The following is a 22675-nucleotide window of genomic DNA, read 5'->3' as shown; positions in this document are numbered from 1 at the left end:
CTGATATCCCCATGTGCTTGGAAAGGGAGTCGCTTGCTCGGTCCGCGGGGCGGTTGTTGTCTCTGTTTGTTCGGTTGATTTGTATTATTTATCTATATACAAAGTACATACACATACTAGTACATATTAACACTCGCGTCTCTTAAGTTTTGTTTTCGTAGCTTGTATAGTTGCCCTGTCACATGATCCCGCGTGTTGTCGCGTCCCGGCAGCAGCACCAACACGAGCATTTCCCCCAACATACCATGGACTCCATCCTCAATGGCCTCAATTCGGCCCAGCGCTCCGCTGTCACATCCTCTGCACCCATCCTGCAGGTGCTCGCCCCACCTGGATCAGGAAAGACCAAGACCTTGACGGCGCGCGTCGCGTACCTGCTCGCGCACGAGGGCTACCAGCCCCAAGATGTCATCTGCTGCACTTTCACCATCAAGGCGAGCCGTGAGATGCGCGAACGGTTGGCCAAACTGATCGGAGAGCGATTGGAGTCCCGACTGATTCTGGGTACCTTCCATTCTATCTGTCGGCGATACCTGGTCAAGTACGGCTACTTGATCGGTCTCAAGAAAGGTTTTGGGATTGCAGATTCAGACGACACGAGAGGCATCATTAAAGTGGGGACTAATTCGTCTGTCTTTGTTTTCTGCTGCTAATTCAGACCTCAGAGGATCCTCAAACGACTCAATTCCAGCATGGAGACCAGAGCGGCACAAGGACGGATCTCTCGCTACAAAGCTCATGGGTTGAGCCCCGATGAAGCGGCCGCTCAAGCCAAGGCGGAGGAGCATGAATTGGTGGATATATACCGTGCATACGAATCTGCGCTGGCCACGTCCAATCTCTTGGATTATGATGACTTACTTCTGCGGTGCGGTGACCTTCTCAGACAGCATCCGCAGTGCGTGTCGAACGTTCAGGCTGTTTTGGTGGATGAATTCCAGGACACAAATGTTATTCAATACGACTTGATGAATCTCTTTGCGTCGAAGAACCGGCGGATCACCATTGTCGGTGATCCAGATCAAAGCATCTATGGCTTTCGATCGGCAGAAATTCAAAACCTCAATCGAATGCAACGGCGATATGCGAACACATCCGTGGTTCTCTTGGAAGATAATTATCGCTCGTCGGCGTCGATTTTGAATTCAGCCCAGGAGGTCATTGAGCAGGATACGTCTCGGCCAGCAAAAAAGTTGCAGGCGACTCATTGCTATGGAACGTTACCGGTGTTGAGAAAATTACCGACAGCTAACGCGGAGGCCCAGTGGTTAGTACTCGAGATCAAACGGTGTGTAGCTATGACCGGTGGCCTGTTGCGAATGTCCGATTTCGCCGTTCTGCTCCGTACCGCGGCGCTGTCGACGCGGATTGAGACCGCATTTGGAAGAGCAGGCATCCCGTACCAAATGGTTGGGGGGCGCAAGTTCTTTGATCGAGCTGAGGTCAAGACTCTATTAAATTATCTGCGCGTGGTGAGCCACACCGAGCATACTGATGCCTTGCTGGGTATTATCAATACTCCGTCGCGCAGGATTGGCGAGGAAACCGTGAAACAGCTGACCAGCGGTGCGGAGAAGGCCAATATCCCATTGTGGACTTTTATCAAGGATGTGATTCAGGGACGTCGGTCGACTGGGAAGAAGTTACAGAGTACAACGGAGCGTGGGCTCTGCGCTCTCGTCAAATTGATTGAGGCCGCCAGAGAGAAGTTACAGGATTGTAACGATGTATCTGCTCCGCAGGTGCTTCTTGAGTTCATCACTGAGCGCCTCTCATTTCAGGAATGGCTCACCCAAGAATATCCCCTCGACGAGGACACTCGTTGGGCGAACGTCAAGGAATTGATGAGTCAGGCCAGTGAAGTTGCTGCAAACATCCAAGACGGTGATAAGGAGGAAGACCTGCCAGAGATCGAGGGCGTTGAGCAACAAGTGGCCCACTCCGGAGAAGAGGCGCTTTCCCGGTTCCTTGCGAATGTCGCTTTGGCCACCGAGATGACCAAAGACAAGGATGAAGAAGGTGAACAGACCCAAGAAAAAGTCACCATTTCCACCATTCACGCAGCGAAAGGCCTAGAGTGGCCTGTCGTCTTTGTTCCGGCAGTATATGATGGAAGTATTCCTCACTCGCGAGCTGAAGTGGTGGATGAAGAGAGACGTCTGCTATATGTGGCAATGACTAGGGCTCAAGCTTTGTTGTACCTGAGCCTTCCTCTTCGACAACCTCGATTCGGTGAAGGCGAGGACGCGACCACAAGCCTAACGCCTTTTTTGGGCGGCAAGGTGACCAAGACACACTTTCGCGCGACGGGGCCTCGCTTGCAGGAAAAGGTGGTCTACGGCATCGCCGATATTCTGCGGCGAGCTCGCCCGGCTCCTGAGGCCATGTTCAAGGCACTGAGTTCGCTTCCTTCAACATTGGACGACCAATGGACACCAGATGGTGAAGAGCTAAAGGATGCTGTCACTAAATGGGACGGCAGCCTGGATGTCCATAATGGGGGCGAGCCGTACCCTAAGCGACAGCGTCCCAACACCCACCAAGTTTCGACATCAACGACCTACGTCTCTTCAACCGGGTATACCATGAACAATTCCTCAAACTTCACAGTTCCTACGGCGCTTCCAACTGGATTCCAGTCTGCTCGTGATTACATCGCCACAAACTCCGCTGCTAATGCAGAGGCACCCGCGGCCTCCGGATTGAAGCGTACTTCATCAGAAGCGGCATCATCCAGTAAGCCAAAAGCTGGCACCAGTGCCGGCCGCAAAGATGGCCTCGCCCAAGCAAGTATCTCAAACTTTTTCGGCGGGTCGGGATCTTCCCAGAAGAAAGAACCTACCCCAGCGCCTGCTCGCCCACGACCTCAAGAAATTCGACGAAACGAACCGGCGCTTGCTCATATCGTGCGTCCAGCTGTTCCGTCCTCCCTTTCATCTCATCGACCTCAATCCCGGCCGCTCCAGCCATCACGGCCGACGCTTGAACCCACTGAGCCCAACGGCTACACCTTTCTTGCATCCCCAACCAATTCTACAATCAAACCGGCCAGGATGCTATCACAGCGGGAACGCAATGAAGAGAATCTACCTGCCAGCGAGAAGACACAAGAAAGCTCGACCAGCGGCTTCCAGTCTGCATCAACGTTCCACACGACTACGATGTCAGTGGTGCGCCAGCAAGCCCCCGGGGCGTCGGGCCGGTGGACGTTGGGGATTCGACGGAGTATGAATAATGGTTGGGATGATCGGATGAAACGGGAAGGGAAAGGAAGGGTAAGCTGAATGACGCTGTGCTACTCTTGGAGAAATCTCGCTCCGACCCGCCTCACACCAGGAATCTGGACCTTGGGGGCAATCGAATCACTACTGGATTCGTATCCGATCTCTCCGCATGTGTTGGCGGGAGACAGATCGTCAGGAGAGCATACTGTATGATTGAAGATCATCGTCATTTGTTCCAGCCTGGCTGCGATACACTCGGTCTAGCTTCACAGTCTGGACCACTGTGGGCCACCGGCAGTGAGCTGTCCAACTCGACTGTGCTTCCACATCCCGTGTTTGTTGGACAGACAACCCTAACCACGGGGGATCCGCACCGACTACTTTTGACAATATTAGCTCCATCCCTGCCTTGAACTAGTGACACTACAGTAGTGAACGCAATCATTCCTCTAGGCTGAGTCATCATTATTGGCTCCACCCGAGCATTGGTTCACAAAAATAGCGTGTCCCTGACTCCACGATGATTTGCTGCCCTGAATAAGTTATGTACCCCATCCCCCGGGGAAAGAGAGCTCGCTACGTCAGGGGGGCGATCCATTCCGCGTTAGCCGTGCCCCCAGCTTAGGTTGAGCTCCCCTAGCGACCCAGCCCAGCCAGCTCCTGAGACGCCCATTTACGTGGCCGGCCCTGGGGGCCTTCGGGGGAGGGGGGGCAAGTTCTCGGTGTCACTTGAGAGATCGGGGAATCCATTACGCTCACCTAATGCGGAATGGGCTGTAGCACGTATACGGAGTACAAAGACCGCTTTGTCGCCCCCCGGACAACAAGGGGGAAGTTTCAATTGAAGCATACATAGTTCCTCATTCTCAGCTCAACTCAGCTCATACTCATCCTGACTACTTTATCTTATTTCTCTGTCTCTGCCGCAGTTCAACGCTGCGGCCAAATCCCTGACTTCGTTCTCGATATACATCCCCTCTATACTTGATCTCGAACCTACATCCACATCCACCTTCAATCATGCCACACAAGGTCACCAACGATTCAAATTCCTCCTTAGCCAGCAAAGGCAGCGGTGATAGCACCGACAGCAACGACCAGGTCATCGTCACCGAAGTTCCCGGTACGTCGATCATTGTGCAGTGTAAAGGACACACAACCCCTGCCTACCCTGCCTACCACCGCGGCAGTCCAGGATTTGGCAGCAAGCTAACGACGCCGCTACCCACAGTGCCAGCCGCGAAATCCAACACCAGCCGCCGCCGCCGCCAGCCACCGGTCATCGTACACAACAAGGGCGGCCAGATCTATGATGAGACCCGGCCATCAGATTGGGACAAACAGCGCTGGAAATAATCATCCCCGGGGGGGCAGCTTTTTTCGTCTCCCGAGAAAGAAAGTCCCAGAAAAGACCCCCGAAAAAGTGAGGCGATGATCGACAACATAGCGAGATTGCCATTTGACCGGGCCCGAGCTTGTCAGGTACGCGGCAGGGATCCAATCCGATCCAGATCAGAAAAAGGGGCAAGGGCCCGGGATTATTCTATTTCGGGCGACGCCCAAGGGGGTCTCTCTCTTTTCGATCCAATCGGGCTTGGTCAAGCAATGATGGCTTCCGTTCCGCTGCGCTGATTGTTGCCACTGCCAACCCGTCTCTGCCTGGGTCTTCTTCCATGGGGGATTCCTGCTTTCTCTCCCCGGATTTCGCGCTTACTTCTCCCCTGCCACTCAACACGAGAGCTGTACTATTCCCTCCCTGTACCATACCATTACATATTCATCGGCGGAGTTCTGGGTCCTGGTGTTATTTGTTTCCTATATTTTGCATGTTTGTCTTCCTCTCGCTTCCATTTCCATTGACCCCATCGGGTGGGCTGGCCGGCTACTGTCTCCCATCGTCTCCTTGCTCTCATCTCAATACCCTCACCACTCAGACCTCTTCCATTTCTCTGTCCGCCTAGATGGGGAAAGTGTACATTCTCCACTATTAACTCAACTACACTGGATACTCTTGCGTTTCTGTAATTTACACTCCCATTTGTTCGGATGCGTAGCACTGCGCTGCGTGGAGTGGGGGAATAAAAACAAAGACTGTATTTTATATTCACTGGAGCGTCACATTTCCAAACGAACAGATACTAGCTTTCCAGCTTTAAAGTTGGATGTAACTTGAACGGACTCCGCGGTTATATATATTTCTCCAGTGACAGTCCCAGAGATGCTATCTCGGACTTAACGCAAACCCATAGCTCAAGTATACGCCTACTACAACACAATAGGATATTGTGCCTCTCCACTACAGCTAGCTACGCGAGTACCCTCAAGCAGCGAGCAAGGAGAGAAATACAAAATGCGTAATCAAGGCGGATCTGCTGGGATCCACTTATTCTCCACAACGAGGGCCATCCAGCCAACCACAAAACTCCATTGAATTATCGGTGTCGTTCCATGGTCGAGACGGCTTTAAAAAGAAAACTGTCAACAACGGACCCGTATGAACCAGACTACAGAGACGAAGAATTCCCACAGCTGGAATATCATTCATGGGCCATTTGGCACAATTGATTCTCCACACTAGACGATAGAGTCCATACAAAAAGAGACAACAAGTAAGAAAGCACACACGAAGTTGCCCATTGGCTAGATACACATAGGGCCACTCGGGGGGAAATTGGGGGGATTGATTGCAAGAGGAAGAACAAAATGGGAAGAAGGTTGGGGTATTCTTTTTTCCCTTCTCCCCAGGGGATGAGAGACAGCGAAGTCTTTTTTCCGGGGTTTTGTCGCGTTTTTTGCTTTTTTTGTGACCTCTTCTTTTATTGGAAGAACACCTTTGGTGTGGGTGCGTCTATCTCTGTCTCACCAGAGAAGACGAGGTCAGACACATTAAAGACTTTTTTCCTTTATCTGAGGCGGTCGAAAATGGGGGGTGGGGGAGTCTGGAGGCAGGCAATTTGCTGCGAAAGATCGTATGAGGTAAAGAAAGGATGCTGGTGATGCAAAGGCGCGGCGCCGACGGGCGCGCAGCTGGAGACAAGAAGGCCAAGGAGGTGGGAAAAGCTCCTTGACACGAAGTGAAGTATGGTCAGGGTAGAGGGGAAGGTAAGTGGCAGATGCAATCTTGAAACAATGAATCAACATGGCTCGCGCTTGCAATGCTAGAACAAAATAATAAAAGATCAAATGCAACTTGATGATCCAGAAGATGGACAGAAACAGACAAGAAAAGGAAACGGGGGTATGCAATTTTGGAACAGTGAATGAAAAAAAATGGCTGATGTCGACTCCGATCCAGCGGACCGGAGCCGAATGCAATAGTTGAATGATAGTGAGACTGAGGTCGAGTTCGAGGAGCGACGATGGCTCAATGTGACAGCAGAGAGGCGAGGGCGTCGTGAGATGATTAGGTGAATTAGCACGGCAGACCCAGGGAGCGCAGGCAGATGCTCTATTAGACAGAGAAAGAAAAGGCGGACCGAAGGAATATGTGCAGGACGCAAAATCACTTTTCGGGTAGTCGTCTTTCCTTTTTTACATGGCACCCACATAGGTCGCGGGGACTCCCATTTGTGGATGGGGAGCGTACTGCTGTAGCGGCTGCTGGTGCTGATATGGGTGCTGTGCTTGAGACATGTACATGGTATCCTGCTGCTGATAGGCATCGGTGCTCATGTACTGCATCTCAGATGACGGCGATGGTGTTGGTGAGCAGGCGCTCGGGACGGGCACTCCTCGGGCCACGTCCGGATTGCCCGTATGAGCATGGACAAAGGCCGCGTTCTCTGGCGTGATGGGCGGAGTGAGGTACCCGTGCGGGATGGCAGTCAACTGCTGGGACTTCTGGGGAGTCGCCAGACCCATCTCCCCCGTGTAGGGCTTGGACTCGGCAGGGGTCTCCACCGGAGGCGTGCAGCGAGAATAACTGACCATCGATGCCTGGCGAGTAAGGAAGTGCTCGAGGATCTTGGACACTCGCGAGTAGTGAGCCGAGGCGTACTTGCGAGCGACCACAGTCGACGGCTGATGAAGTTGCTGGGACAGGCCGACCAACGTCATAGAGTCATACTGCGAAGCCCAGTGAGTGTGGCGCGGCTGCGGCCGGCCGAGGATACACCGTGAGAGTGCCAACGCAGCCCGAGCGAGATCGCAGGAGGGCTTAGACACGAAGTCCCGATGGAACAGGGCAATCTCCAAAACATAAAGTGCCATGTGCTCCACCTCGGGATCGTATGCTTCATCCAGAGTAGCGATCTGCAGGAAGGCGTCCACGGTAGGGTGTCCAATCGTCCAGCCGAGCGTCTGCAGCACATGCCATTCCATCTGGATGAACATATCGTCATCGTAGAGAGAGCAGCACATCGACTTCAGCTCCTTGACAGTGGGGACCCGATCCTTCTTGTCATTGTACTTGGCGGCGATGAGCATGGCCGCACAACCAACCAACTGATAGTGCCGCTTGTACACCACACGCTTGGAGCAGTACCGGTCCAAGATGTTGATCGCCAAGAACAGCGTCGACGGCAGGAGTTGGAAGGCAGTGTGGGCCTCGATCAAGAAGTCAAGAAGGTAGGGACGCATGAACCACTGGATTTCGGTCTGAATATCGATAGACTCGACGTCAGGAAGGGTTTGACCCTAGCAGAAGAGAGGTAGGTTAGCAACAAGACTCGACAGCAGGGTTTCGTGGCCACTAACATCCATCTCCAGCATGTGGGACAGGATATCTTCGCGGAGCTCATCGCTGGCAATCTTCGACAGTTGATCCGCAATAGCAAATTGCCGTTCACGAGCTACCAGTTTGGTGTGCTCCTTCTCGGCTTGTTGCTTTGCGGTCAACTGCGGCAGAGTGTAGTCATCGCACTCCACGAAGAAGGTCTCACAAGGCTGGAAGCTGGAGGTCGGGCGGTGGTGGAAAGCCATATTGTCGAGGGACCGTTCCAAAAAATGCAAATGAAAGTGGTGAGAAGAAAAAATTAGATCTGTGGGATATTCGAAAGATTGAAACCTGGACGACCAAGTCTGACAGGCAACGACGGAATTAAGAGAGTGACAGTCGTCGGATTAGTTGGAAGAAAGGAATGACTGGAAAGTAGTTGGAATGATTAAAGAGTGTGGACCAGCGTCGAGACGATAGTCAGGATGCTGGAGAAGACAAGACAGGCCGGAAAACCGAGACGAAGGTCTTCCAGAGGTCGAAGCTGGAGGGACGAGGAGTGGGTATTAGCCAGGTGATTAAGAGCAATTTAGAATTAAGACAGCAGGTAATGAGAAAGACAGAAGGAAGGTCTCGGTGAAAGGGAAGAAGAGGAAGACCGAGGGAAGGTATTGGCTCCGCAGGAGAATACTAACCCAGATAAAGAAGCCTTCGGGCAGAGGGCACAATGCAACCCTTACCGTGACGGCGAGACTGGCATCTAGGCTGGCCAAGAACGCAGGAATGATCCGATGAATTGGGATTCTGGAGGATACCAGTCCGAGAGATGAAGTACGAGCGAACGTCTTTCACCCCTGGGGCCGTACTGCGGAATGTGGAGTGCACAGGAGGCCAACCCTATGTAGGGGGTCACGATCGTCAGGGGAGGGGAAAAAAAGGGAAAAGACAGCAAACAAGTAGGAACTCACACTTCACGATAGGTCTCCGAATGAAGATTAGGCAGTCGATTGAAGCGTGGTAGGATAGGATGGACGTTCAACGGCCAAGATCATCCACATCAAAAGGAGTGACGATAGATGAACAAGGACAATCCTACAAGCATTCAATGTTAGTCCCTGCATTTTCTCTCACAAACAAAATGCCGATGTTGGATCGGTTGCCGGTGTGGGCATTGGCTTGGATCGTCAGACCCGAGGTATGTCCCGCAACGGTATAAGAGCGGCAGACCCCCTTTATTCAAGTGTCCTTTAGATAAACAGCTCATATTGAACCTTGGTATCTTAAGTGCAGTTTTGCAGTGAAGCTCTAGGAGCAAATGCACCTGGCACTCTGCTCTCTTCAGCACACCGGCTTTCCCCTGATTCCATGGAACCACAACCCAGCACGCAATGCATGTGTTCGTCTCCAAAACCTCTCTCACTCGTCCTCCAATCTCGATGGAATCGAATGGGGTGTAGGTAATGGAGGTTCACGGGTTGTGGGAATCCAGGTATCGGAGTTGCACGAATCGAGGTGTCGTGTGCCAGCCATCGACGGCCACTTCCATGGCACTCTGAGCATATTGCCATCTGCCTGTGCTACCGATGCATCTCCCGTTGAGGGGAACAGACGTACACAGGCGTACACAATTCCATTTGATGCCCGGGTCTGACTCGAGACCATTTCACGAAAGGAAAAAAAAGACTTCACTCACCTCCTAGGTTATCACGCTGGAAAAACAACCAAAAGCCGACCACTATAATATATATGGTATCATTCGAAGTCTATCCGAAATGACTTGCCCACCCTGTCGCTCTTCTAACCGGCAGGAGATGGATCAGGAGGGTTCGAGGTCGTCCCGGATCAGGAGGGGACCGGGGGAGAGAATTCGCCGTTTGAGCTAACAAACGTCGAATGAAGGCGTCGAGGTCGAGACGTTCGACTCGACTGGAGATCTAGTGTAGCCGTTGAGGATCTGAGTTGACGATGACGGTCGACTCGAATGCACTCGGGGGGGCTAGGAGACCAGACTCCAGGGTGTAACTCTATCTCCACGAATTGACGAAGGGGAGGAAAGAGGAACGGTGACCGAGAGGGGAGGAGGAGGGAGGGAGGGAGGAGGAGGAGAGGTACAAGGAGGAGGGATGGAAGTTCTCTCTCCAGGCGGGTGTGAGAAGGGAGAAGTTAAGAGAAGCTGAGACTAAAAAGAGATGCTCTTCCATACGGTAATACTGGACGCCGGTTTCCGTGGGTCGGCTCTGTGGGGAAACCGTATTGTGACCGGCCGTGGTATTGCGTACCTGGTATTTTTTGGTTTTCGAAACCCCCAACTGCAAGGACTGGATTCATTCTTACGCACTCTACTGCTCACACGGCCTCGAACGAGGGTCCCTGTGTTGCTGGCACTATTCCCTGACAAAACAATTAATACCCCCAATCCCCTCAGGAGCGAGGCCTGAGCCCCCCGTGGTTGGTCCTTGCTCAGCATACACGAAGCGAGTAAGCGTCCTCCACTCCCCACCAGAGAGCCTCTTGGCCAGCCATTATTCATTACCTCCCGTACTCGGATTATACATAGATCGCGGTCTCAGCTGGGCGCGACCCGGTCATTTTGGATCGGAACCTGGTGGAGAGATCTCCGTGGCTGAATTTATTACCTTTCGACCCATTAGTTAGTTACTGAATGTGGTCATACTGATGACGCTGCTGCTCTACCAATTTCGTAGCGACCGGTATATGATGGAGCGAATAAACTCTTTACGGGGCGCTGCAGCAAGGCATCCTGTGCTTTCCTGTCTGCGCGCCATTCCTAACTCACTTGATTACTTGATGGATGGGTGAAAAGGGGCAGCCCGGATCGACTCGTAACATTTGCTCGCGTTCCAGGGTCGCCTGTGGCCTGCGCGCCGTGACTGGCCCGGCCAGGATGGCCCTGGCTTGGGCTGACTTCAACTCAGCTGGCGACTATGTGGGGATTCATCATTCCAAAGCAGGTTGTAGGTGCGGCACAGCCGGCCCCTCCGATCCTGTTCTTTGTATCTCTGTCTTTCTACGCGTTCTCCCTCCACGCGACCGTCGATAAGGTTGACTGGTCCTTGGATTTCCAGAAAGATGTTAGCCCTCGGGCGCTGTCTCCTTGCTTTGTCCCTTGCCCCTCTCACCATTACCCGGTCTATTGAAATGGAAGACGTATGCGGCTTGACCGTTGTAAATGACTGACATGCTTAACTACTTCTCTATCCCAATAATCATCACGGTAGAATTGGTGCCAAATCTTCTGTACAACGTAGCAATGCAAGGGGAGCACTTATTTAAGCATGGCAAACAGAGCGACCCTCTATTTGGATCATTTCAATTGCCAATAATTCACGACGGAGTCTATCTCAGTTGACACAGGCTGTAAGGTTTCGTGTTTTAGAGTCTGAACCAACCCCGACGTTCCATCCTGCCCGCAGCCTAGAACGCGAATCTGGATGCCCTGTATTTTGAATCATTTCATTCCAGGGCAATCTGACACCACCAGCCTGTCGATCGCTCAGAATCATTGGGTTGGGCGTCCTGTCCGGGAAATAGGGGGGGCCAAATGACGGACCTGCTCGGGGGGTTGGATTGGGTATCATCTTATGCGGGCGTGCACAGTCCTATGGGGCCTCCCACTACCGGTTTGCCCCCCGAAGCGAGTCTGTAACCTGGAGCAAGAAATGGCTGGGGAAACTAGTGAATGATTTGCATTGCGATGCGCCCAGCCGGAAATGAACCAAAAGGGGCTTTTTTTTGATCTCTGACTGGAGTTTCAAGTACAAACAGATAGAGAAAGCGCGCGCCATTGGGGAATTATTATTCGTGTCTTGTCTGGCTCTCCGCGCGATTCGGCTCTAGGCACCGACGGCGTTCCCGAGAGCGCCAACATGTGAGACGACACAGTGGCCAGTAGTGACAACTCCTGGGTACAATTCTGGCTTGAGGAGCTTTGGGCCGATCGCCAGATATTCGCACTTTTGGGACCGCAGGTTTAGTTAGCGAAGAAATCAGAACCTGTCGTCAAAAGCCCAAAATGGAATCGCCCCTTGGCAGCCAGGTGTCAGATGGAACTTGAACTGGAATAGCCAATGGTGCATATCATGCACGTCTGGCCTTGAATTCACACATTCAAGCTCTCTGCTTTCATTGGTTTGAAGCTTTGGTCTGGTCTACCATACACACGAAGCAGATATATTCTACTCTCCTGACTGACAAGAAACCCCAACCCTCCACGCTGTCTACGTGTTTCCTGGAGTCGTCCCTGCATCGGGATTTCCTCTGCAAGGGAGAAATTCTCCTTGGACCAGTAATTCCAGGAAGTTCATGAACTACGTATAACACTCCGAATGGGAGATCTGGTCTACTCGTGGATCCAGCGGTCATCTTGTTTGCAGCTTCGCACGGAGTGTCTCTGTCCATCAAGTCGCCACATTTATGATCTGCTTTCTGTATGTCATCGTGGTGTCCACCTTGGTATCGTCGTACTCAGCTCTCACTACTAGGCCTCTACCAGAAACATTAATTCTAGAGGCCGAAATTTTCTTTCTATACAACACCTGCTCATTTCCGTTTCAACCTGTATATTCTCGCCGGTCACCCGAGACTTGCAGCAGTATACCGTTTGGTATCAAATAACAGCCCACTTAGGTAGAAAAAAAATCTCTACGGTACGTTCCGCCCACATCCTTCAAATTCTTCAACATACAAAACCCGGACTCCACATCCAAAACAACGGCTCCTCAGCAGGCCCGGTCCGGGAGAGAGAAACTATGGTACAGGGAGGGATGGCAGGACAACGGCCGACCGTATTGGCTTCTTCCAATTTACGGTAGCCTGGCAACATGTTCCAACGCAGAAGAAAAGCTCTTTTAGTGGCCGACCCGCTCCGTTGACAGCTACAATTCAAGATCCACTGTGGCTCTGACGTGAAAAACAAAGCGGTGCCTGTGGATTCCGGAAGTAGCGGATCCCAAAGGTAACAGTTTCCTTCTAGAAGAATAGAAGGATTCCGCTAGTTGGGATGGCAATGTCTTGGAATATGGGATGGTTGGGTTGGTTTGTACAGCCGGGCGGATCTCCAGTTAAAACTACATATACGAATGCATTCGATTTAGTTCAGCTGCCGTCATATTCAGGCCAGCTCGTAGAAAAGAGCTGAATTGACCGAAAGATTAAAAGCATCGATGACTATTGTACTGTCGGGTTTCTTTTTCTTTATTCCTGTCAAATGTTGTGTATATTGACCGGTGAAAAAACCATCGTTTCGGTGCAGCCCCCCAGCGGGGACTTCTACAACGGTCTGAAGGTTTTTTCCTTTTTTCTTTCGGAACTCCACCACGTCAGACATTTTCTTTTTTCATTCTCCGTTTGCACCTTAAGTCAATACTTTACGTGGGTGGTGCACAAGGCGCGTCAGGCTCGTATCCGATACCCAGCAAGGCGCGGTCCGAATCATTACCGCACGCCTTGCTTGTCCTAAACTCGCATTACGGTGCTCTCGCGTGCTCTCGCTCGGTGGCGGGCAATGTCCAATAAATCCACGACGATAACATTGACAACCCAAAATTTGAGCTATTTGCTGGATCTGCAAATCACGACAACGAATAAGAATGGTGCTAGTAATAATTCCGCGCGTAGGGAAAAAAGTTCAAGACAATATGACTCGTTTGGGTTAAAGCCCTAAGCAGCTGGGGCAGCGGAGGCTCAACCATGGGTAATTGGCGTGGGATTTTCGGGCAGCCCCCTTTTCTCTGCCCCTACGCTTGGACCAAGCTCTTTTCTTTCCACGTCGAGACCACCACGGGTTGGCGGGTGAAATGCGACCGTCGATCATATTATTGGCACCAGCAAGGAACCATGGGTATTTTCAGGGGAGGGGAGCGGAAAAACTGGAACCACAACCTGGCAATGAACATCCTTGTATGGCCGTAAGAGACCTGTCCGATTTGAGACGGGAAGGTAATCGGAGCAGTAAGGCTGTTCAGTACCAGCTATTCCATCCCGGGTCTAGCTTCAGTGGAGAATTGTAAGGAACTTTTGGAAAGAGCTTTTCGCCCCGTACGGATTACCGCACTGCTCTCCCAAAGAGGATAAATTGGCTGCTGTACAGTACTGTAGTATAGTTACAGGTGGGAACCAGCACGGAGCTCGAGAGTACTTAACCGAGTCGGGATCACCGAGCAGCTTCGAAGAAGAACCACCAGTCTCTACCCCCTGCAGCTGTGCAAGGACAACAGATTTGAAGGAGGCTTCGCCCCATACTCCACTAGTCGTAAAGCTATGCCGTCATTGCGTCCCACAGCTAGTATTGCACGTTCGCATTCTTGCATGAAAGAGGTAATAGTTGAGCAGAGAAAATCTCCTATTCCTCCGGGTGGCTGGAGATTGACAGCTGAACAAATCCCAACTGCCTACTATGGGTCCAGCACATGTATTTTCGGACAGCGTCCGCTTTCACGAGAGAGGGATGGACGTACTGTAACCAGACAATTCATTGCCACGATTGCCACAAACGCGAATCCTAGTCAAACTCGTGAACGCGCCGAAGATAGTGTAGTGACCGATCGACGAACCTCCCCCCTCTTTGATGTTCACGAGCTGACGCCGCGATCCTGGACCGGCCGGCAGACGGAGAAGACGGAGACGATCACAGCCTCCCCCTCTCCCTCCCGCCGAGGCGGGACAGGACCAAGTTTCAGCCCTGCACGAGAGCAGTTCATGCCGCGGCAAGAAATCATAAATAGTTCGCACGCGAGCAAGACGGAAGCGAAACGCGGTCCATTTTGGGGGTCGGCGCACCTCGATCGACAGAATCACCCCATGAACTGGGACAGCTTCCGATCGGATGGGACGGTGCTAAAGCTGTTAAGCGGGGCACCATGAGATCAGATCCAGAGTTCACGATGTTGTACCGAGATTATCTCGTCGCAGTTCCAGTCGCACGCACTGCTCCGCTTTGATTGCGGTGCCTGAGTTTGGACTAACACTAAATCGAAAGCCGAGATCCAGATGGAGAGTGAGCGCATCCAACCTTATCCGGTGAGCTATCGATCCATAGGCAGCCCGTGCTGACCGGGGGCGTTCCCTGGCACCATGGATTAATGCTGATCGCAGAATATCTCCTGCTTGGCCTGCCCCTCCATGTGTGTGCTGCGCCACGGGCTCAATGAGACGCTGACGGCAACCCGTCAACCTCTCCGCGGTCCTTGGCTCGCTCGTGCTCGTCCAGTGAGCGCGTGCAGGGGCGTCTCCGAGGTGGAGCTCGAGTCTGCAATATCGGCCCTATCAGAGGTCTGGACGCCCCGGCTTTCTTGGAAATCTGATACATAGAGAAGTATCATGCGAGATTGGCTGCTTCTGACGTGGTCGTCCCCCGGTGGACAGCCGTGGACTGGGGTGTGTCGGTAGGCGGTTCGTGGGGGGTCCAGACTGCCAAATGTCTCTGTTCGTCGCCAGAAGACGTCAAACTACTGTGCGCTCAGGCGTTCCGTCTGTCAAGAATTAATCAACAGTTACCTGTTGATCGGAAATGTCAAGCCATGCGAACACGTTGACCGCCACTTGTCAATTGATTAATTTGGAATGTGACTTTTGCTACGCCGAGAGTGTTGCACGAGTCCTGATAAGTAAACAAAGTACCCAGGTCGTGTGTGTCTTGCATGTTGATACCATACATGTTGTAGCGGCTGTCTTGAAAATTACTGCCCGTGTCGATGACAAGCAGATTGGTACCCTGAACTGTTCGATCTGAAACGTCGTGAAGAATCTTTATTGTTAATGTACTCGAGATGGCATCAATATCGACACCTTACTTTCCAGGTATAGATAAATCATGTGATCCGGACAAACCGGCCATTTCGGTCGAATTGTTCCGGCAGAAAAATCATCTACAAGAAAAAAAAAGAGAAATAGCCGCAACGGCGAACAACGACAACACTTCACCCATTCCTTCCTCTACTCTTTCACAATGAGTGTTTAGGGCTGCTTTTACGGCCCGAGTTGGAGTATTTCTTGAATTGATCTCCAGCGCCCCTATCGTTGTCTCACAATCACCGTCAATCATTTCCGACCGAGACAGCTTTGGCTTCGGGCGAAGTTTGTTGCACCGATTATGGACATCCACCGCTGCCGTTTCGTCTCCTACAACCCGCAGGCGATTAATGCGCTCGCATTCTCGCATCCCCCATCCGCTGATCTAGCTGGTCGCGGTGTGCCTACTCTTCGACTCGCGATCGGGCGTGCGAACGGCGACATCGAGATATGGAATCCCATGCGCGGGGCTTGGTTCCAGGAGACTGTCCTACATGGAGGAAAGGATAGAAGTATTGAGGGACTTGCATGGACACTGGATCCCCAAGAGGACGGTCCCGACGGTGCTAAGCTGCCCGGCAAGTTGAGGTTGTTCAGCATTGGATTCTCCACCGCGGTAACTGAGTGGGACCTCGAGAACGGTCGTCCTTTGCGCCATTCGAGTGGGAATTATGGCGAGATCTGGTGCCTTGCTGCGCAGCCGCGGTGGCAGGCGACGCGGCGAGGCCAGGATGGGAAGCTGCTGCCTGCCGCCGACGGGGAGTTTACGGGCCAGCATCTCGCAGCCGGCTGTGCCGATGGCTCGATCGCGATCCTGTCTACCGCCGATGACGACCTCAAGTTTCTACGTCTGGTGCGCCCGTCGACCAAGAGGGCACGCGTGCTCAGCGTCACCTTCCAGAACCGTAACACCATCGTTGCAGGCTATGCCGATAGCTCGATTCGCCTCTTCGATATTCGCACCGGCCAGCAGTTGAGAACGATCTCGCTTGGAAAGGGTCCCACGGGCGGCTCGAAGGAGCTTTTGGTCTGGTCCGTCAAATGTCTCCCGGACGGCACCATTGTCTCTGGAGACTCCGCTGGTGAAATCCGGTTCTGGGATGCAAGGAATTTTTCCCTCACCCAGCGCATCCAGGGCCATCAGGCCGATGTGCTCGATGTGGCAGTGAGCGTAAATGGGGATACTGTCGTTAGCGGAGGCGCTGACCAGAGGACCGTCGTTTATCGCAAGAAGGAGGGAGAGAAGGGAGACAAGAAAAGTCGATGGGTGGAGTTGATGCATAGGCGTTACCACTCGCACGATGTGAAGACTTTTGCTGTTTATGAGACTAAGGATATCAGCATTGCTGTGTCTGGAGGTATGTGACAATTCCGTCGAATCCCCCAGGTCGCCAGATATACTAACCCATTGCTTGTAGGCCCCGACGCAACACCGGTTGTACTGCCGCTGCGTGAATTTGGCAAGGAACACCACCGGAAATTATCAAGTCTGCCTCAAATTCCCCAGCTCGCCTCCTCACCCTCGTCTCGTTTGGTGATGAGTTTCTGGGATCGAGAGATCAGCCTTTGGCGTTTGGCACGAGGACCGACCTCTCCGTATGAGAATATCGACGGCCAGAGACAGAGACTTGTTGGCAAAATTATGATTCAGGTAAGAAATAGGGCGTCCGCATAGCTTTGTCTCATTCTAACTCTACAATTTCTCACAGGGCGAAGAGAATATTACTTCTGCCATGTTGTCCCAGGACGGGAAGATCCTTGCTGTCGCTACGATCGCCGATGTCAAACTATTTGCTGTTCGCCGACGAAAGGGTGACGAGAAAGGTGCTCTGCGGATACAAAAGCTTGAGGTCCCCAAGGGAATTTCTGACGAAGGTGCACGTCTTGTTACAATCTCCCCGGATAGCCGGTGGCTTTGTCTTATTCGGCCAAACAGCGATATCCACATGGCAAGGATCCAGCCTTCAAACACGGAGGGAGTCCAAGTCTTGCCTCACCTCGCGAAACTGAAGAGAGCTACACGACATGCACGACACGAGAAGGCGTCTCACGGTACTCTGGGTGACTACGAGAGGACGATTCGATCTGTCATCTTCTCGGACGATAGCAAGGTCTTTGCTTCTGGTGATATTTCGGGTTGTGTCGATACCTGGGTTCTAGGCACAGAGACGGGCTCCGGCGCCAATGGTCACGTCAAGAGCAATGGGGTGTCAGCATCCGACGATGAATCATCCGACGAGGAGGACGAAGATGTGGCGATCGAGGGCGAGCGCTGGCAAATCGCCGCCTCCGACTCTCCTATTCCCCGTATGAAGTCCGGAATAGCCTTGATGTCCTTCCGCCCCCCGGTTACTCCTTCGAAGAACCTGCTGGCCAACGGCACTGATCACAGCCACCGCAAGTATAGGCTGATGGTGCTTACCAGTGAACACCAGCTTATGGAGTTTGAGGCTTTGAATGGCAAGCTATCGGACTGGTCGAGGCGCAACCCGAAGGCTTATCTTCCTGCAGAGTTTCGGGGAGTGAAGGACAGAGCCATGGGTTGCATGTGGGATTTGTTTGAGGGCCGAGAGCGTCTCTGGCTGTATGGAACATCCTGGCTCTGGATGTTTGACCTGCTCCAGGATTTCCCATCTCCCGAACAAATCGAGGCCGAAGCAGCAGCAACAGCAGAAGAGGCCAACCCGCCTGGTCAGCTGGCCAAAGCATCGAAACGGAAACGCGACCTGCAAGAAGAGGCCGGCAATGAGCGCAAGAAGCCCAACAGTGGGGCAGGGGACCAGATTCCTCGCTCGCAGACGGACATCCACCTCGGAAGCAAGGTCCGCAAGGTTGTTGGAAGCGATGGGTCGCGGGGCGAGTGGATTTCACTGGATAAAGAACGTTCTCGCGTCCCGGGCGAGGAAGACGAGGCCTACGAGTACGACGAGACCTTCGCGGCAAGCAGTGAAGCCAACCTGGCCCGTCTCCGCCGTGCGAATGGAAGCGAAGTGGAGAATGGATCACCCCTGAAGCAACTCGACGCCAAGGGAAATCCAACCCCCCTTGTCAATGGAACCGGAACCATCCCCCAGAATCAGCTGGTCGAGATCAACGGCGCCTCGTCGCAGCATCCTCGTCGGTGGTGGCACACCTATAAATATCGGGACATCTTGGGTATTGTCCCTCTCAACACCGTGGCAGGGGATAGCTTAGATGAGCAGACAAGTGGGAATCTGGAGGTTGCAGTGGTAGAACGACCGATGTGGGATGTTGAGTTGCCGGGTCGGTATGTCCGGGATTACGAGTGATGGGTGGTGGCTTTTTAAAATATTGTATTATTTTTTCGTCGAGCATTGCAGGAGCATCTCCTCCGGCGCGTTGTACAGGGATAAATACATTTCTTGCACTTCTATACACTATTTCCGAGTAACTATCAGATCTATGACCGGGAGATCACGATTCCCGTGCGGGGTTGTGGCCTGAGGCAGCAAAACCTACTTCAGCTTGTTTCTCAGCTTGACGTCCCCCGACCTTCCCCAACTTTCCTTCTCTCCTCCATCCCAGTTCGAAAGGAGATTGTTTTATGAGAAAAGAACATCTGCACCCGTCCCACAGCATCCTCTTCTCCCCCAGTCCCCGTGTCTCCGTCCGATCCGACCCCCGCTCTTATCGTGGCTCCTGAGAGCTTATCGTCGTCAGCAAACCGTCAGGCCTATTCGAGCCCAGTGTAGCGCCTTCAAGACTCTTCGTGATCCTTCCAGGCTGCCTTATAGCCTCAACGGGCTCTCTAAGATCGAACCCGGCATCAGGCCTCCCGTCGAGTACCGAAAGAAGACGCTGCGCCACGGCCGGACTGGAGTCTCCCTCTTTATCTGAGGGGAGGGGCAGTTCATACCATCTCCACGCAGACAACATTGCCTTTTATCGTGCTTGCATCACAGCCTCGATATTTTCAGGACTCTATCTATAGAATAGCTCTGCTTCTCCGCACTCACCTCCCAGGTTACTACTTCATTTCTCGACAACAACCTACTCTCCGTGGCATCATCTACACTCCGTCACCATGGGCTTAGTCTACCCCGTCTACTTGACCTCCAACAAGATCTTCGGGTGCAAGCATTGCAAGACACACTTAGCAGACTATAATGACATCAAAAGTCGGGTGAGAATTACCCGTTATCCTCGCCTCTCCCTCTTGTCAAGAGTTTCTTGTGACTGACCATCTACCTTTTTTTTTTAAATCAGAATTTCCGTGGAGCGCACGGCAAAGCCTATCTTTTCAGCGACGTCGTCAATATCACACTGGGCGAACAGGATGAGCGTAGCATGACGACTGGACGTCATATCGTTCGCGACATCTCCTGCCGCCAGTGCAAAGAGTTGGTAGGGTGGAAGTATGACAAGGCATTTGAGACCGCTGAGAAATACAAAGAGGGGATGTTTATTCTCGAAGAGGAGTTGCTTTGTGTTGTGTGCTGAGAGGGCGACGCGTCTCTGATACACATCCGTGAGCTTTGAGAGAGCTCAGAGCCCTTATGATCTCGGATGATCTCATCGGTGATGGATATGGTGGCATTTGGTGCATTTATTTTCTTAGTTTTGACAGACTGATCACCGCAGCGGGTTACTTCTTTTCGTTTCCCTTTTATTCGCTCTCAGCTCCGGTGTTTACCAATGGCGTTGTGCGGTGCTTATGGTTTGCCTGTCTGCTGGGCCTGTCTCTGAAGCCGCTGAAGCGGGGGTTTAGAGCGGAATTTGGGTGTAATGGGGACTTTCGGTTTATGCATCTTTGAATTTCAACATGATCATTATATCTCACTTCTCGATCTATTGATTACTAGTGTATTGAACAAGTCTACACAGAGGGCCAAATATTGCTCCCACTGGTATACACGTCCGCCACCACAAGTCTAGACTAGCCTGTGTTGCTTTAAACCCCATATCTCAATCCAAAGGTTCAGCTCCACACAATCAGATCCCCTATAGCCGGAGCCTCTCTCCGATCCGGTGGAAATAATGTCTTCAGGGGCGCGTCCCGCAACGTGGGGCGGGGGTAGGTATAGACCCGCTCAACGTCATGCGATGAGGAGACATACAAGGTCGAGAGGGCTTCCAGGCTGGTTCTGGTAGTGGCGATCAAACACCATTGATTATATAACTTGTAAAAAGAGAAAGAAAGAAAGATTGCACCGCATCGCTCGAGTCCCGATCCACGCTTGTCTCACAGGTCCCCGAGTACAACAAGCAACACCCCACATTTTGCGCCCATTTATCTTCTCATGTCCCCTTGCGACGATCCAAACATGAGTTTACCGACCCAATCGCTGCAATGGGTTCTTCATGAGAAACCACACGGAGAACCCGCCCTGGGCGGCGATAACCCCACATTCGCCTTGAACAAGGCCAAGATCCCTGCGCTGAAGGACGGACAGATTTTGCTGAAGACGCTGTATCTCAGCAATGACCCCGCTCAGCGATCGTGGATCTCGCCTCTCGCCCAGGCAGAGCGCCTGTACCTGCCTCCCGTGCAGGTGGGCCAGCCTATGGCGTCCATGGGGATTGCGGAAGTCGTGGACTCGCGCAGCCCGGACGTCAAGACTGGTAGCTTGGTCACTGGTATGCCGAATTGGACGGAGTACTCGATCGACGAAGCCAAGAATGTCGATGTCATTGAGCCCCAGGCCGGTCTGCCCGTTACCCACTTCCTGGGCGCTCTGGGTCTACCTGGTTTCACGGCGTACTATGCTCTCACTCAGATCGTTAAGGCGACTGCTAAAGACGCTATTGTTGTTAGCGGGGCGGCTGGCGCAGTAGGGAATATGGTGGTTCAGATTGCTAAGAAGATGATCGGATGTCGAAAGGTGTGTTTTCTACGTTTTATTTCTTGGGGTTATCGCTAATTCTGTCTAGGTGATTGGTATTGCTGGCACAGATGACAAGTGCAGGTGGGTGGAGAAGCTGGGAGCGGATGTCTGCTTGAACTACAAGTCGTCTTCGTTTAAGCAAGAGCTCACTCAGGAGACTGAGGGCTTCGTGGAGGTCTACTTTGGTTTGTCGTATCTCCCATGGTTTCTTTTACTGCAGAGGTTGACCATGGTGTGATACAGACAATGTTGGCGGTGAAATTCTGGACTTCATGTTGACTCGTCTGGCCAAGTTTGGCCGTGTTGCTGCCAGGTAAGAAAGACATAATCTCAAAGAACTTGAACGCGAGCTCACTCTTTCTCTTGTGGCACCATTTCCAACTACAACCGTGATGACGACATCATCGGTCTGAAAAACTTCTACGTACGTGGGTTGGAATTTTAATAAAAACCAGGTCTGACCTGTCTACAGGAAGTTATTACCATGCGTCTACAGATCCTGGGATTTATTAACATCGATTGGATTGACCACTTGTCTGAGGTGCGGGCCATCCTGGTCGACGAGTGGAAGAAAGGGAACATTATCATTGGCGACGAGAGTGAAATGGTTATCGATACAGACTTTGCTGATATTCCTCGTACCTGGATGTTGTTATATTCTGGTGGTAACACAGGAAAGCTTGTTACGAAGGTGAAGCATTAGTCGAGTCCATACACATAGATTCAATATTTAAGTTCATTCGACAGTACTAGCTGCATGTCACTTCAAATGTTCCAATGAAAGAATTCATCAAATAGACTTGGGCCGACTTTCCTTCAACTTACACGATAGAAATTGACTCCAGCCTCCATAGGCTCAGCAAGGGGTAAATCAAGACCACATGTAAGACCTGTTTACAGCAATGCTACCGTAAGGATATAGATGAGGTAGGGGGCGGGGAACACGAGGGCCACATACATAATGCTCAATGCACTGATCAGACTTGAGACATTATTATAAGGCCTGCAGCGGGCGGCAGCTGCCGTAGCAACCACAGCAGCGTCATTACGTTGGCAGAAAAACATACATCATGTAAAGTACGATGTTCCACCGTATGTCTCACACATGGTCGAGTCTCTCTATCACCCTTGCTTGGGGTCTT

At 52.1% G+C, this 22675-nt stretch overlaps 6 protein-coding genes across 6 annotated transcripts; 5 read left to right on the top strand and 1 right to left on the bottom strand.

The window, feature by feature from the left end:
• Positions 1–182: 182 nt before the first annotated feature.
• N7474_009408 (ATP-dependent helicase) lies at positions 183–3284 on the top strand (the record flags this gene model as incomplete). Its single annotated transcript, XM_057200818.1, has 2 exons — positions 183–614; positions 666–3284. 2 exons carry the CDS (start codon positions 183–185, stop codon positions 3282–3284), a joined length of 3051 nt encoding a protein of 1016 aa, XP_057048805.1.
• Positions 3285–4244: 960 nt separating this feature from the next.
• N7474_009407 (uncharacterized protein) lies at positions 4245–4580 on the top strand (the record flags this gene model as incomplete). The annotated part of the gene is made up of 1 exon (XM_057200817.1): positions 4245–4580. One exon carries the CDS (start codon positions 4245–4247, stop codon positions 4578–4580), a length of 336 nt encoding a protein of 111 aa, XP_057048804.1.
• Positions 4581–6755: 2175 nt separating this feature from the next.
• N7474_009406 (uncharacterized protein) lies at positions 6756–8144 on the bottom strand (the record flags this gene model as incomplete). The annotated part of the gene is made up of 2 exons (XM_057200816.1): positions 6756–7859; positions 7920–8144. 2 exons carry the CDS (start codon positions 8142–8144, stop codon positions 6756–6758), a joined length of 1329 nt encoding a protein of 442 aa, XP_057048803.1.
• A 7844-nt stretch (positions 8145–15988) lies between these two features.
• On the top strand, positions 15989–18977 carry ura7 (small subunit rRNA maturation protein UTP4; the record flags this gene model as incomplete). Its single annotated transcript, XM_057200815.1, has 3 exons — positions 15989–17045; positions 17106–17338; positions 17397–18977. The coding sequence occupies 3 exons, from the start codon at positions 15989–15991 to the stop codon at positions 18975–18977; spliced, it is 2871 nt and encodes a 956-aa protein (XP_057048802.1).
• A 755-nt stretch (positions 18978–19732) lies between these two features.
• N7474_009404 (putative Yippee zinc-binding protein Moh1) lies at positions 19733–20148 on the top strand (the record flags this gene model as incomplete). Its single annotated transcript, XM_057200814.1, has 2 exons — positions 19733–19831; positions 19915–20148. The coding sequence occupies 2 exons, from the start codon at positions 19733–19735 to the stop codon at positions 20146–20148; spliced, it is 333 nt and encodes a 110-aa protein (XP_057048801.1).
• An 824-nt stretch (positions 20149–20972) lies between these two features.
• N7474_009403 (MDR family NADP-dependent oxidoreductase) lies at positions 20973–22236 on the top strand (the record flags this gene model as incomplete). Its single annotated transcript, XM_057200813.1, has 4 exons — positions 20973–21530; positions 21580–21718; positions 21884–21957; positions 22006–22236. 4 exons carry the CDS (start codon positions 20973–20975, stop codon positions 22234–22236), a joined length of 1002 nt encoding a protein of 333 aa, XP_057048800.1.
• Positions 22237–22675: the final 439 nt, after the last annotated feature.

This window comes from Penicillium riverlandense (assembly GCF_028828495.1).
Source record: "Penicillium riverlandense strain IBT 135883 chromosome Unknown utg000008l_segment0_segment0, whole genome shotgun sequence".
NCBI classification, from domain to species: domain Eukaryota; kingdom Fungi; phylum Ascomycota; class Eurotiomycetes; order Eurotiales; family Aspergillaceae; genus Penicillium; species Penicillium riverlandense.
The sequence above is the reverse complement of the archived record's forward strand: the minus strand, read 5'-3'. Positions and strand labels throughout refer to the sequence as shown.